This window comes from Sinocyclocheilus grahami, unplaced genomic scaffold (assembly GCF_001515645.1).
Source record: "Sinocyclocheilus grahami isolate Dianchi unplaced genomic scaffold, SAMN03320097.WGS_v1.1 scaffold168.1, whole genome shotgun sequence".
NCBI classification, from domain to species: Eukaryota; Metazoa; Chordata; class Actinopteri; order Cypriniformes; family Cyprinidae; genus Sinocyclocheilus; species Sinocyclocheilus grahami.
The window spans coordinates 456651-470072 of NW_015505347.1; the positions used below are offsets into that span (position 1 = coordinate 456651).

At 37.7% G+C, this 13422-nt stretch overlaps 2 protein-coding genes across 6 annotated transcripts in view; one reads left to right on the forward strand and one right to left on the reverse strand.

Moving 5' to 3' along the window:
• The window catches only part of rad51 (RAD51 recombinase), an 18651-nt gene extending 14352 nt beyond the window's left edge, over positions 1 to 4299 (forward strand). For all 4 annotated transcript variants that reach the window (XM_016282953.1, XM_016282955.1, XM_016282952.1 and 1 more), the window contains 2 exons: positions 3632 to 3753; positions 3846 to 4299. In XM_016282953.1, the coding sequence (XP_016138439.1) occupies positions 3632 to 3753; positions 3846 to 3969 (246 nt within the window). In that variant the 3' untranslated portion in view covers positions 3970 to 4299. The remainder of the gene's footprint in view (positions 1 to 3631; positions 3754 to 3845) is intronic.
• A 390-nt stretch (positions 4300 to 4689) lies between these two features.
• On the reverse strand, positions 4690 to 13046 carry rmdn3 (regulator of microtubule dynamics 3). Of its 2 annotated transcripts, none has more exons than XM_016282891.1 (12): positions 12612 to 13046; positions 12363 to 12531; positions 10303 to 10443; positions 9918 to 10230; positions 9107 to 9209; positions 8843 to 8903; positions 8687 to 8762; positions 8507 to 8584; positions 6053 to 6151; positions 5915 to 5968; positions 4937 to 5017; positions 4690 to 4864 (listed from the first exon to the last, which is right to left on the reverse strand). In XM_016282891.1, exons 1-12 carry the CDS (start codon positions 12769 to 12771, stop codon positions 4784 to 4786), a joined length of 1416 nt encoding a protein of 471 aa, XP_016138377.1. In that variant the 5' UTR covers positions 12772 to 13046; the 3' UTR covers positions 4690 to 4783. The 2 variants fall into 2 exon arrangements, with proteins under 2 accessions (XP_016138377.1, XP_016138376.1); XM_016282890.1 differs by having other exon boundaries at positions 12363 to 12534; positions 12612 to 13045.
• Between the last annotated feature and the right edge of the window lie 376 nt (positions 13047 to 13422).

Sequence of the window (13422 nt, forward strand, 5' to 3'; positions counted from 1 at the left end):
ATCAGCTTTTACCATGTTATTACAACATTTAACCACTTTTTATTAATTAAAAAATTGAGAAATTCTTTCCAATTTAAATCTTGTTCAAGAACTACAGCAAAAATCAGTTTGATGCATATTTTATCAATATTTTAGAAATTTAATTTGAATATTACCAATACTGACTTCAATAGATTTCATTAAATTCCTTTGAACACGACTGCTCAAAACGGTCTAAATTTATGAAACCTACACATTCAAAACATTGTTACTCTGAAATGTTTTATGTAAATGTTAAGTGTAAGTGAAATGTTAAGTAATGTAAGGTATTTCATGACACTACATATGCTGGGGTGTGAATTTGATAGGTGCTTGATATAAAATAAATGGTGCTTGAAAAAGTCCTTGAATCTGGTGTTCATGAAAGAGTGGGAACTCTGTTTACAGTTAAAATTGAATTTGTATAAAAAAATTTGGAACATTACTGTTAGTTTCCTGTTTATTACTGTAAAGCTTTTTGTATGTTGTAAAGCATGTGTATTGTTTAAACCAATAAATGCGACTTGACTTACGACATGTACAGGTGCATCTCAAAAAATTTGAATATTGTGAAAGTTTTTTTTGTTTTTTTTTACCTTATTTCAAAAAGTGAAACTTTTATATATTCTAGATTCATTACATGTTAAAGTAAAACATTTCAAAAGTTTTTTTGTTTTAATTGATGATTAAAGCTTACAGCTCATGAAAGTCAAAAATCCAGTATCTCAAAATATTAGAATATTTACATTTGAGTTTCATTAAATGACCATCCCTACAGAATAAATTCCGGGTATCTCTTGTTCTTTGAAACCACAATAATGGGGAAGACTGCTGACTTGGCAATGGTCCAGAAGACCATCATTGACACCCTCCACAAAGAGGGTAAGTCACAGAAGGTCATTACTGAAAGGGGTGGCTGTTCACAGAGTGCTGTATCAAAGCACATTAAATGCAAAGTTGACTGGAAGGAAGAAAATGGGTAGGAAAAGGTGCACAAGCAACCGGGATGACTGCAAGCTTGAGAATACTGTCAAGCAAAGCCGATTCAAACACTTGGGAAAGCTTCACAAGGAGTTGACTGAAGCTGGAGTCAGTGCAACAAGAGTCACCACGCTCAGACGTCTTCAGGAAAAGGGCTACCAAGCCACTTCTGAAACAAAAACAACGTCAGAAGCATCGTACCGGGGCTAAGGAGAAAAAGAGCTGGACTGTTGCTGTTGTTGGTCCAAAGTCCTCTTTTCAGATGAAAGTAAATTTAGCATTTCATTTGGAAATCAAGGTCTGGAGGAAGATTGGAGAGGCACAGAATCCAAGCTGCTTGAAGTCCAATGTGAAGTTTCTGAAGTCTGATGATTTGGGGTGCCGTGACGTCTGCTGGTGTTGCATGAAATATTTTCAAAAAATACTGACTTTTTGAGCAGCTGCATGTTTGAGCAGCTGCATTCCTCTAGGTCAAAGATGAAAAAATGGGATTTACAATAAAGTAATTTACTAAATTATTTTGACTTGAGTTTATTTATTAATGAGTAACGTATCTTTTGAGTGAATGTGCAAATTTGTTGTCATCAGCTTTTACCATGTTATTACAACATTTAACCACTTTTTATTAATTAAAAAATTGAGAAATTCTTTCCAATTTAAATCTTGTTCAAGAACTACAGCAAAAATCAGTTTGATGCATATTTTATCAATATTTTAGAAATTTAATTTGAATATTACCAATACTGACTTCAATAGATTTCATTAAATTCCTTTGAACACGACTGCTCAAAACGGTCTAAATTTATGAAACCTACACATTCAAAACATTGTTACTCTGAAATGTTTTATGTAAATGTTAAGTGTAAGTGAAATGTTAAGTAATGTAAGGTATTTCATGACACTACATATGCTGGGGTGTGAATTTGATAGGTGCTTGATATAAAATAAATGGTGCTTGAAAAAGTCCTTGAATCTGGTGTTCATGAAAGAGTGGGAACTCTGTTTACAGTTAAAATTGAATTTGTATAAAAAAATTTGGAACATTACTGTTAGTTTCCTGTTTATTACTGTAAAGCTTTTTGTATGTTGTAAAGCATGTGTATTGTTTAAACCAATAAATGCGACTTGACTTACGACATGTACAGGTGCATCTCAAAAAATTTGAATATTGTGAAAGTTTTTTTTGTTTTTTTTTACCTTATTTCAAAAAGTGAAACTTTTATATATTCTAGATTCATTACATGTTAAAGTAAAACATTTCAAAAGTTTTTTTGTTTTAATTGATGATTAAAGCTTACAGCTCATGAAAGTCAAAAATCCAGTATCTCAAAATATTAGAATATTTACATTTGAGTTTCATTAAATGACCATCCCTACAGAATAAATTCCGGGTATCTCTTGTTCTTTGAAACCACAATAATGGGGAAGACTGCTGACTTGGCAATGGTCCAGAAGACCATCATTGACACCCTCCACAAAGAGGGTAAGTCACAGAAGGTCATTACTGAAAGGGGTGGCTGTTCACAGAGTGCTGTATCAAAGCACATTAAATGCAAAGTTGACTGGAAGGAAGAAAATGGGTAGGAAAAGGTGCACAAGCAACCGGGATGACTGCAAGCTTGAGAATACTGTCAAGCAAAGCCGATTCAAACACTTGGGAAAGCTTCACAAGGAGTTGACTGAAGCTGGAGTCAGTGCAACAAGAGTCACCACGCTCAGACGTCTTCAGGAAAAGGGCTACCAAGCCACTTCTGAAACAAAAACAACGTCAGAAGCATCGTACCGGGGCTAAGGAGAAAAAGAGCTGGACTGTTGCTGTTGTTGGTCCAAAGTCCTCTTTTCAGATGAAAGTAAATTTAGCATTTCATTTGGAAATCAAGGTCTGGAGGAAGATTGGAGAGGCACAGAATCCAAGCTGCTTGAAGTCCAATGTGAAGTTTCTGAAGTCTGATGATTTGGGGTGCCGTGACGTCTGCTGGTGTTGGTCTAATGTGTTTTATCAAGTCCAAAGTCAATGCAGCCATCTACCAGGAGATTTTGGAGCACGTTATGCTTCCATCGACAAGCTTTATGGAGATGCTGATTTCCTTTTCCAGCAGGACTTAGCATCTGCCCACACAGTGCCAAAACCACTTCCAAGTGGTTTGCTGACCAAAATATTACTGTGCTTGATTTGGACAGTCGATCCAACAATACAGATGAGCTGAAAGCCGCTATTAAAGTAACCTGTGCTTCAGTAGTGCCTCAGCAGTGCCACAGGCTGATCACTTCCATGCCACACCTCACTGATGCTGGAATTTGTGCTTCAGGAGCACTGAGCAAGTATTGAGTGCATAAATGAACGTACTTTAAAGAACTTGAGCTTTCCTGTTTTGCAAATCCTTTACTTTCTTTTTTGGTTTGATCTTAGGAAATATTCTAATATTTTGAGATACTGGATTTTTGACTTTCATGAGCTGTAAACTCAAAATTTTTTGAAATGTTTTACTTTACATGTAAGGAATCTTTTTGAAATGTTACAAAAAAAAGAACTTCTTCACGATGTTAAAATTTTTTGAGATACACCTGTATATGATGTGAGCTCATGGAAATATTTTCTAAATATGTTGCGTTCTTTAAATCTGGTTTGTAGTTTGGTGTGGCCGTCGTCATCACTAACCAGGTGGTAGCGCAGGTGGATGGAGCGGCCATGTTTTCAGCAGATCCCAAGAAGCCGATTGGAGGAAATATTCTAGCACACGCCTCGACTACTCGGTAAAACTTCTCATTGGATGATGATCATGGTTGCTGTCTGATACTCTCATACTCTATAGATTAATAATATCTCAATTCTGTCTCTCTTGTAGATTATATCTGCGAAAGGGTCGAGGAGAGACGCGGATATGTAAGATCTATGACTCTCCATGTTTGCCTGAGGCGGAGGCAATGTTTGCCATTAATGCTGATGGAGTGGGTGACGCTAAAGACTGAAATGATGCCAACCAGAGAACCTGAGTGCGTGATATGAGACCATCTGCCAGAGAAAAGACTCCTGTAAAATGATTGAAATGTGTAGATGTGGACACATATGGTTTAGTCTGGAATGAATCGAAAAGATTTTGGAAAGAGAATGAATCCTTCAGAGTGAAATTCATGGTTTATTTACATATATGCAGATTGATGGATCTGAATGATTTGAGCTGGTGTAATTATTTGCTCTTTACTGTAATGTCAGCCGCCTTTATACTTTTTGTTATTTATATATCTATCTATCTTATGTTATATTTGTTTGTTTTGTCTGGACTAAACCTTTTTCTTGTACATAAACTACTCCGAATTAAAGTGTTTTATCTGTTAAACTAATTAAAGTGCATTTTTGGTATGATACCATCAGTTAAAACCATTGAAAAACAGCAAAATCCGAGATAATTGTGCCATTTTATTGTCATATTTCAGGAATTCACTTCATGTCAAAACAAAATCAAACGTCAGTCATTTTGTAATTGATTAAACAATTAAATACTTAATTTCACAGCATGTTTAAATATAAAAATTAAGAATGATTTTTAATCATTAGTCATCAAGTTACCTTCATCTTTTGTAAGGAATGAAATGCAGTGTTTTGTGAAGGAGATATGTGAACAATAGTAAACTATTTTAATATATAATATTTCGATTTTTTTTTTTTTTTGAGATTACTGAAAATGTTTTAATGCACATCTGCAAACAACATTAAATAAATAGAGCACATACCAGGTAAAATGTAAAAAGATTAGATGACAGTTAGCATTAGACCCCACCCTAATTATTCACACTGCTTCGATTGGTCAGTTGTACTGTCAATCAAAGCCTTCAGCTCCTCCTGTAAAGCTGCGCTGTCACAATCCTGAAGAAACAAAACTATTAATATGAAACACAAAACTTCAAATCAGCAATGAACTATGAAGAGCATGTTTACCTCATTTGCTCCGGCTAGTGTGCTCAGAGCTAATTGGACCCAATTTCTGGCCTCTGACATGTTTCCTAGCTCCTTATGACACTGTAAACAAAGGGATATACAATGCATCGTTTCCCAATAAGAAGTTTTAAAAGGAGCAGAATAATTATTTTTGTGTAAACAGTTCCTTAAGGCAACATACTACAGGCTAAACCATTGTTTTGTGTATTTTTGTGACTTTGGAGCCCCCTAACAGTTAAGTGAGAAGAATTCGCTGTCGTAAATATTACAGCTCTACACGTGCATTTGTTGCTGCCATAAAGCAATTCGCCCTTTCCGCTCACCAAACTTTTCCAGAACAGACGTTTGGGAAACAAAAGCAGTTTGTTTCATCAAAAGTCAGTGTGCCATCATCCTGAAACTTATTTCAAGGTAAAAAAAAACTTACATACATACAGCTGTTTCTTCAAAATGAGTTTCAAACTGAGTTTTTTTTTTTTTCTGAGTGTTGACAGCATTTTTCTGATTTATGGAGTGATAAAATACATATCCATATTCCAATCTATGTTTGTTTATATAGCATTTGCCTTATTTTAATGACATTTGACACCTAAAAACATTGTTAAGTGTATTTTTTCTGGGTGTTGACAGAATTTTTCTGATTTATGGAGTGATAAAATACATATCCAAAACCCCCTCAATATGTCAACAAAATGAAACAATTTTAAACCTGATTTTCTCCAATGTTTAGATTTCTGTTCTGGAAATGTGTATTAAATTAGATAATGCATTATTTACCTATTTTAAAAAAAAACTATGTTCTGAAAAACATGTATTATTTTATTATTATTTTCTTAATGTACTGTTTTTAATCAACGGGGAAATGGTGATATCTATTAGTTTAACAATTAAAATGACTCTCTTCACTTGTTGTACCTGTCTTGCCTTAACAGAATGACACATCTTGAAGAATAAACCCGTTATAGACAATACATTTACCTTGGCGATATAAAGGCGAACTGTTTTGGAGAAGCCTGGATTTAACTCCTCTGCCTAGAGATCAGACAATCAGAAACATCAGCATGAGTTTAATGAATCTTCTCAGTTGTTGAAGCTGTACATAAGACTCGTCTTTACCTTGAGGAAGTTCTCCAGAGCTTCATTCAGTGAGGATGTGGGAGGAGTCTCATAAAGCGTGGCAGCCGTTTTCCTCTCCAACCAACCCAGAGAGCTCACCTACAACACACACACAAACATGTGCATCTCACAGATATTATGGGTCATTTGTTAACATCAGCGATTAACTTTTTTTTTTACTTTAGATTCTGTTTTTTACGTTAGATCCCAGAATCGGTTTGTTTTTAAAATGGGTTTTTTTCTGTGGTTAACACAAGCTCAAGATATTTTCCTGTTTTATAAAATACATTAGTAATACTCACTTGTGATTATTTTTTAATACTATAAAAAGGCAGTTGCTAACAACTGTCTAAATGGGACTAAAGAGGTTGTTGATGACATTAAACATCATCACACCGAACAGGTAAACTCATCTGCAAAACTCATCATAGGCTCTGGGATTGTTTATGTTGTCACAAAATGTAATCTATATTATTTGCCTAGCTTTAATCTGCTAATGGTGACTATAAGGCATGGATATATTAAGATATTATAAACATGAACATTATGATTTTCTGTAAAGCTGCTTTAACCCTCTGGTGCTTCTCATTTCGCGGGCAATAATGACAGAATTTTTTACTTCAGTTAAATTAATGTACTATATTTTAGTTAAATAATGTTTTTTATTTAATATTTTGTACTTTTATGGGATTTTATAGTACTAAATTAGATTTAAAATTACATTTCCAAGTTAAACTGTTGTAAATTTTGAGTTTGATCTATTTTTAAAGAAGGCACTGGGTAGATTATTGTTTAAAGGGTTAGTTCACCCAAAAATGAAAATTAGCCCATAAATTACTTACCCTCAAGTCATCCTAGGTGTATATGACTTTCTTCTTTCAGACGAATCCAGTCAAGAGTTATATTAAAAATGGTCTTTGATCTTTCAAGCTGTTTAATGTCAGTCAGCGGGTGTTGCATGCATCAGTCCAAAAGCAGTTAAATAAAAAGCGCCCATCCATAAAAAAAAAGTGTCTCCCACGCTCCTTCTGTAGCGAATCGATGCATTTTTGTAAGAAAAATATCCATATTCAAAACGTAATAATCACTTTAAAGTAGCTTGCGCCAACAGTTATACATGGAAGCAGCTCCGGGTGGGTGACGTATGAGGTCAGCGTTGCGCATGCGCCGGTGAGTCTCGTGAAAACCAACGTTTGTTAACAGGAGCAAAGGAAGCAAAGTTTCCTTACTTTAGCAAAGGAAAATCAGTCTCCTCTTGGTTTATATCGAAATCCTCCAACATTCTTCTTTACAAATTCTTGTTTTGTACTTCTAATAAGTGACCGTTGTTTTGTTTTGATCTCTCCGCTGCGCTTCCGCGTTCGTCACTTCTGAGCGGCGCATGCACAAAGCTGACCTCATACGTCACCCACCATCCGCCCGGAGCTGCTTCCAGTGTACAACAGTGAGCGCAAGCTACATTAAAGTGATTATTACATTTTGAATATGGATATTTTTCTTACAAAAATGCATCGATTCGCTACAGTAGGCCTTTGTTCACCCCCCGAGCCATGTGAGAATTTTTTTTCTTATGGATGGGCGCTTTTTATTTAACTTCTTTTGGACTGATGCATGCAACACCCGCTGAGTGGCATTAAACAGCTTGAAAGATCAAAGACAATTTTTAATATAACTCCGACTGGATTCGTCTGAAAGAAGAAAGTCATATACACCTAGGATGACTTGAGGGTGAGTAATTTATGGGCTAATTTTCATTTTTGGGTGAACTAAACCTTTAAGTGAAAAAAAGTTTAAAAAGTGAAAAAAGTTATAGAAGTTTAAACTTTCAAATTTTATATGAAATACATATTTTCTGAAACACGTTTTAATCTAAAACTGAGAGAAAATCAAATAAATCTAAACAAGTCTGAGATTTATCTCAGAAAATTTGCTTTCAGTAAGATTTTGTTTAGGCGCAGTACCAAACGTTTCCACTAGGAAAGGGTTTCCCATTAATTTCCAGTGCAGTCACTTTTGGACTTTTAGTCACAATTTTTTCAGGGCTATTTAACCGTTTTGAATTTTGTCCATGATTTTTTTCTGTGTTCACATAGCAAATGCCAAAACCAATACTAAGTTTCGTACCATTCCGATGAAGTAAACAATTCTAATAAACAAAACATACATTTTTGTTGGTCAAAAATAGCTGAAGAGCATCAGAGGTTTAAAACAATGTGTACTGTGACAAGCCCTTACAGATAAAATTACGTTGACTTGATTTGGGCTTCAAAATTCATAAAAGTGGTGTTCAGTTGTGAAGATTATCTTGATGAACAAAACACTTTTGCTAGTAACCACTTTTGCTTATTTTCTGCAATAATCTAAAATCCTACTGACATTTTGTCCAGGGAGGATTAGCAAGCAGTATGAATTATTACAGATACTGTTGGCTTTGTTTTAGCAGCCGGATCTGACCTCTAAACACCAGCGGCCGAGCAGATAGAAACAGATGGGATCATCATCACGTAGAGCCAAAGCTCGGTCTAAATGCTCCTGTCAGAACATCCAAAACAAACACAGTCATTAAACATGCTACTCGCTTAAGAAGACCCTCATGTTCATCTGCAATACTGACATAAAGCCTCACAGGCGCACCTTCAGTACGCGACCGCTTTTCAGTTTTCCGTGAATGCTCTCGTACTGTGAAGACACGCGCGCGAGGATGGCAAACCTGAGAGTGCAGACATAAACTACAGACATTAAAACTCATCTCATACAGTAAAGATGAATATGTGTGTGGTGTTTTCATACCACTTGTGACAATCAGCGCTCAGTTCATTCCTCGTCAGCGCTGCCTCTGCCTCATAATGACCTTCAGTGTCAAAAGGTCAAAGGTCAGTGTACAGTAGTGTAGGTACAGTACATTATAAGCTGCGTTTCAAGTCCTTATGGAGTGTGTAATGCTCCCTCAACACTTAGCAGGGGATGTTTCCTAGCCTTTGCAGTGTTTTTCTCAAAGCATGATGTTAGGAAGTGTGCTCCACTTTGTAGGGCACTCATGTGATATTTCCTCACCTTGCTCAGCGTAGTTTCTCTTTTCTTCTCTGTTGTCCGCCGTCTCGCACATGTCGCTGTAGGCGCGAGCCAGTCGCCACATAAACTCCACGTTATCCGCATACTGACCACACATACACAAAGAAACGCTATTTTATTACAGTTAATATAATTTACCTTTACTTTGAATTCTGTATCTGTGGGCTTGTAAAATGCATGTAAAAAAAAAAGTTGAAATGATTAACTAAATACTTCATGTTTAAGTATTATAAAATATACACAATGACTCAAAAGTTTGGGGCTGATAAGATTTGTTAATATTTTTAAAAAGTCTCTTCTGCTCATCAAGGAAGGATGCATTTATTTAATAAAAAATACAGTAAAAAGAGTAATATAGTGAAATCTTATTTCAATTTAAAATAACAGTTTTCTATTTGAGTATATTTTAAAATGTCATTCCTCTGATCAAAGCTGAATTTTCAGCATCATTACTCCAGTCTTCAGTGTCACATGATCCTTCAGAAATCATTCTAATATGCTGATTTGCTGCTCGAGAAGCATTTATTTTTATTATCAATGTTGAAAACAGTTGTGCTTCTTAATATGTTTGATGAACAGAAAGTTCAAAAGAACAGTATTTATTTGAAATAGAAATATTTTTTAAAATGTAATTGCATTTACTGACACTTTTAATCAATCTCATGCATCCTTGCTGAATAAAAGTTAGTAAAAAAGCAAAACAATCATGTTACAGTAATGCTTTTACGCTGAATATTATCCAAAGATTTGCATATTTTTCATATATCTCTTCAGTTATCATTAAATATCTCACCAGCGGTCTGTTCTCCATCAGTAGCTGAAAGCCCTCTGCTTTTTTCCCAGAATCCCCTGCATGCAGCAGATCACACTGGGCGAGCAGGAGGGCAAGTTCAGGGCTGGGAATGTCCATTAAACAGTCCACCATCAGCCCGGCATCTTCATCGTCCTCTTCCTCAGCCTGTGAATCGTCCTGTCTCAGAGTGAGCACCGTGGCGCAGCTCTCCTCCTCAGAGTCCCTCCCGTCATCCTCACCATCTTTATCCGTCTCGCGATCCGTCTCTCTGTCCGTGTAGTCGGACTCGGCGTTGGAATAGGCCGTGGAGTACCTGTGAAGAGCTCAACTGCTGAAACGAACACAGCCTCCAGAGCTACACGGCATCCTGGCACACAAGACTTACCCGACCTCGCTGTCGTCACAGAGACTGGAGACCCCGGCGCTGGCGGTGAAGTAAATGGAGCTGGAGCTCATGGATTCAGAGCGTTCCCTCGGCATGAGCGTGCGCCGCCGCCGCGATCTCTGACTCTCCTCCACAGTCTTCCTGGAAGGAGAGAGACAACAGAGGCAGATGAGATGAAGAAAACTCAGATGAGACAGAAGAGAGACTGAGGTGACAGAGATGCCCAGGTGAGGTCTGGGTGAGAGAGGAGAGATAATATACGGTGATGTTCGGTTCACTTAATTTTTGGCCTTGAGATCCTATGTTAACATTTTCTCATCGCCACAAGTTCAATGTGTAAATAAACTTGCATGTCCAAAACAACAACTTTATCGAAAATGGGGTTTATTAATAAATTAACATTTTATTTTGAATATTGAAGACTTTATTGGCTTTATTATAATTATATTGTATTATATTACACCTATATTACATGTAAAGATTTTTGTACATATTTATTTTCCCCTTCATTTTATGTATCTCGTTACTCAATTAACCATATCTATTATGTATTTAAAAAATTTATTAATTTCCATATATGTTTTGTAAATACTGTAAATGCTTAACAATCATGCCAATAAAACTTTGACTCTTTTGAGAATTTAAAATTTATTTTAAAGGGGTCATATGATGCGATTTCAATTTTTCCTTTCTCTTTGGAGTGTTACAAGCTCTTGGCGCATAAAGAAGATCTGTAAAGTTGCAAAGACTAAAGTCTCAAATCCAAAGAGATATTCTTTATAAAAGTTAAGAGTCAGCCACGCCTACCTAAAATGGCTCGTTCTAACACGCCCCCACATGTCTACCTCACTATGTGGGAAGACTTGCATAACGCCGCCCAAATGTTCACGCAAAGAAAGAAGGCGTAACTTTTAGTCTCACTGTAGTATTGTTGCTCCCGCCATGTCCTGAAGACGCTGTGTGCTTCGTTGTGAAAGTGTAACTACTTTGTTTGGGCTTCCAAAAGAGGACGATATCTGCTTCGTCATGCCTAGAGCTGATCTGTGCTGGTCGCTGAGGGAATACATCAACTTTCACCGTGGACGAAGCGGAATCGAGCCCGGGGTCCGTCACATGTGGTTGCCGCTCATTCGTCGCATCCTCCGGGCGCACCGTTCTCAACCCCGCCGCCTCGGCTCACTCTATCCCGGCCTCAGCGCACACTAAGCCGGGGCTTCCCCTAGTTTCGCAAATACAAAAAATACAAACAAAGTAGTTTCGCTTTCACAACGAAACACGCGTGTCAACACTAGAGTGAGCTGAGGCGGCGGGATTGAGAACGGTGCGGCCGGCGGATTCGACGAAGGAGCGGCAACCATATGTGATGACCCCGGGCTGGACTCCGCTTCGTCCACGGTGAAAGCCGATCCGGCGATCCACAGCGTGAAGTTGATGTATTCCCTCAGCGACCAGCACGGATCAGCTCTAGGCATGACGAAGCGGATATCGTCTTTTGAAAGGCCAAACAAAATAGTTTCGCTTTCACAACGAATCACACAGCGTCTTCAGGACATGGCAGCGGCGGCAGCAACAATACTACAGCGAGAATAAAAGTTACGCCTTCTTTATTTGCGTGAACATTTGGGCGGCGTTATGCAAATCTTCCCACATAGTGATGTAGACATGTGGGGGCGTGTTCGAACGAGCCGTTTTAGGGGGGCGTGGCTGACTCTTAACTTTTATAAAGAATATCTCTTTGGATTTGAGACTTTAGTCTTTGTAACTTTACAGATCTTCTTTATGCACCAAGTGCTTGCAACACTCCAAAGAGAAAGGAAAAATTTAAATCGCATCATATGACCCCTTTAATGCCACAATGTGCCTTCTCATTCTTAACTCAAAAATGTTAATGTTTTAATCATTCCTATTTCTGATAACTCCAGGTTGCTATGGACACGCAGGTTTGTTTACATATCGCGTGGCCACTACGACGTTCCCACAGAGTTAATATGATAAAAACCGAGCAGCATGTCCCTATCCGGTCACCGTAAGAATCAGATGAGAAGAAAGAGTTGACCCACTTGACATCTTCAGCGATGGTGGTGCTGATGTCCCTCAGACCCTCCCGCAGCTCTGCGATCTCATTCCTCAGACTGGACACGCTCTTCATCACCTCATCCAGAGTCTTCCTCAGCTCCACCTGCTGCTCAGGAGACAAACCGCTCACCGCAGCGGAAAGAGCCGCGGCGTCTACTGAACACACACACACACACATCAGAGTCATACCACAGATGTAGGCTATGATGTGTTTTGGTCATTTTGGTTCATACCGGTTTCGTTCTGTAACGCGGAGCTCGTGTTGTGCAGCAGCAGGCGACGGCGGTTTCTCCTCCTGAGAGCTTCTTTAATTATCAATAATGCGATCAGGCCGGTGCTGATCGTCACACCGACACCGAGACCGATCACTGCGTTCCTGCCGAGCCAGCTCATCGTTTACCGCCCGTAAAGTCCCCCTGAATCCTCCGCTATCAGTACATCTGCGTTTCTCTCGAGCGGATCTAACTCGCCGTCACGTTATTCCTCTTTCTTCTTAGGATTTAGAGATGTAAACACAGCTCCGGCTCATCCTCTCACTCTCGATCATTTATTTAAAGACTGAATATCTGAATCTCTTCAAACTCACGCCGTTTGACAGCTGATGTCATGCGTGTTTGTGTGTGAGAGAGCGCGTGTGTCTGTGTCTGTGCGTGCGCATTAGCGCACCCTGGCGGACTGGAGGAGCGGCGCAAATAACATTTAAATTAGACAAAGCAATATATTATTTCATAATAATAAAAAAAATGCACAAAATTAAAATACGCAGTAAAAAAAAATGCACAAAAAAAAATAGGTGGACTTCAAAAATAATTTATATTAACTGTCACTGACAAATAAGTTGTCCAAGATGGCGACATATTTAAAAACAGTTTAAAACATGTGCCATGTTCCTATAATATTTGTATCCATGTTGATTAAAAAAATAAATAAACACGTTTTATACCATTTTCTATAGGAAAGATTTAGTTAATGACTCAATTGGTCTAATCATTAAGTACATAGAAAAATAAAATAATAAATATTATTTAAAAAACACATTTATTT

Bases quoted from the DNA above. Each gene is read 5' to 3' on its own strand.
- rmdn3 (XM_016282890.1), bottom strand. From the start codon at position 12,771: ATGAGCTGGCTCGGCAGGAACGCAGTGATCGGTCTCGGTGTCGGTGTG. The intron at 12,535-12,611 runs GTATGAACCAAA...GTGTGTGTTCAG, and splicing joins CGCGTTACAGAACGAAACCG to TAGACGCCGCGGCTCTTTCC. The intron at 8,763-8,842 runs GTATGAAAACAC...CTGCACTCTCAG, and splicing joins AGCGCTGATTGTCACAAGTG to GTTTGCCATCCTCGCGCGCG.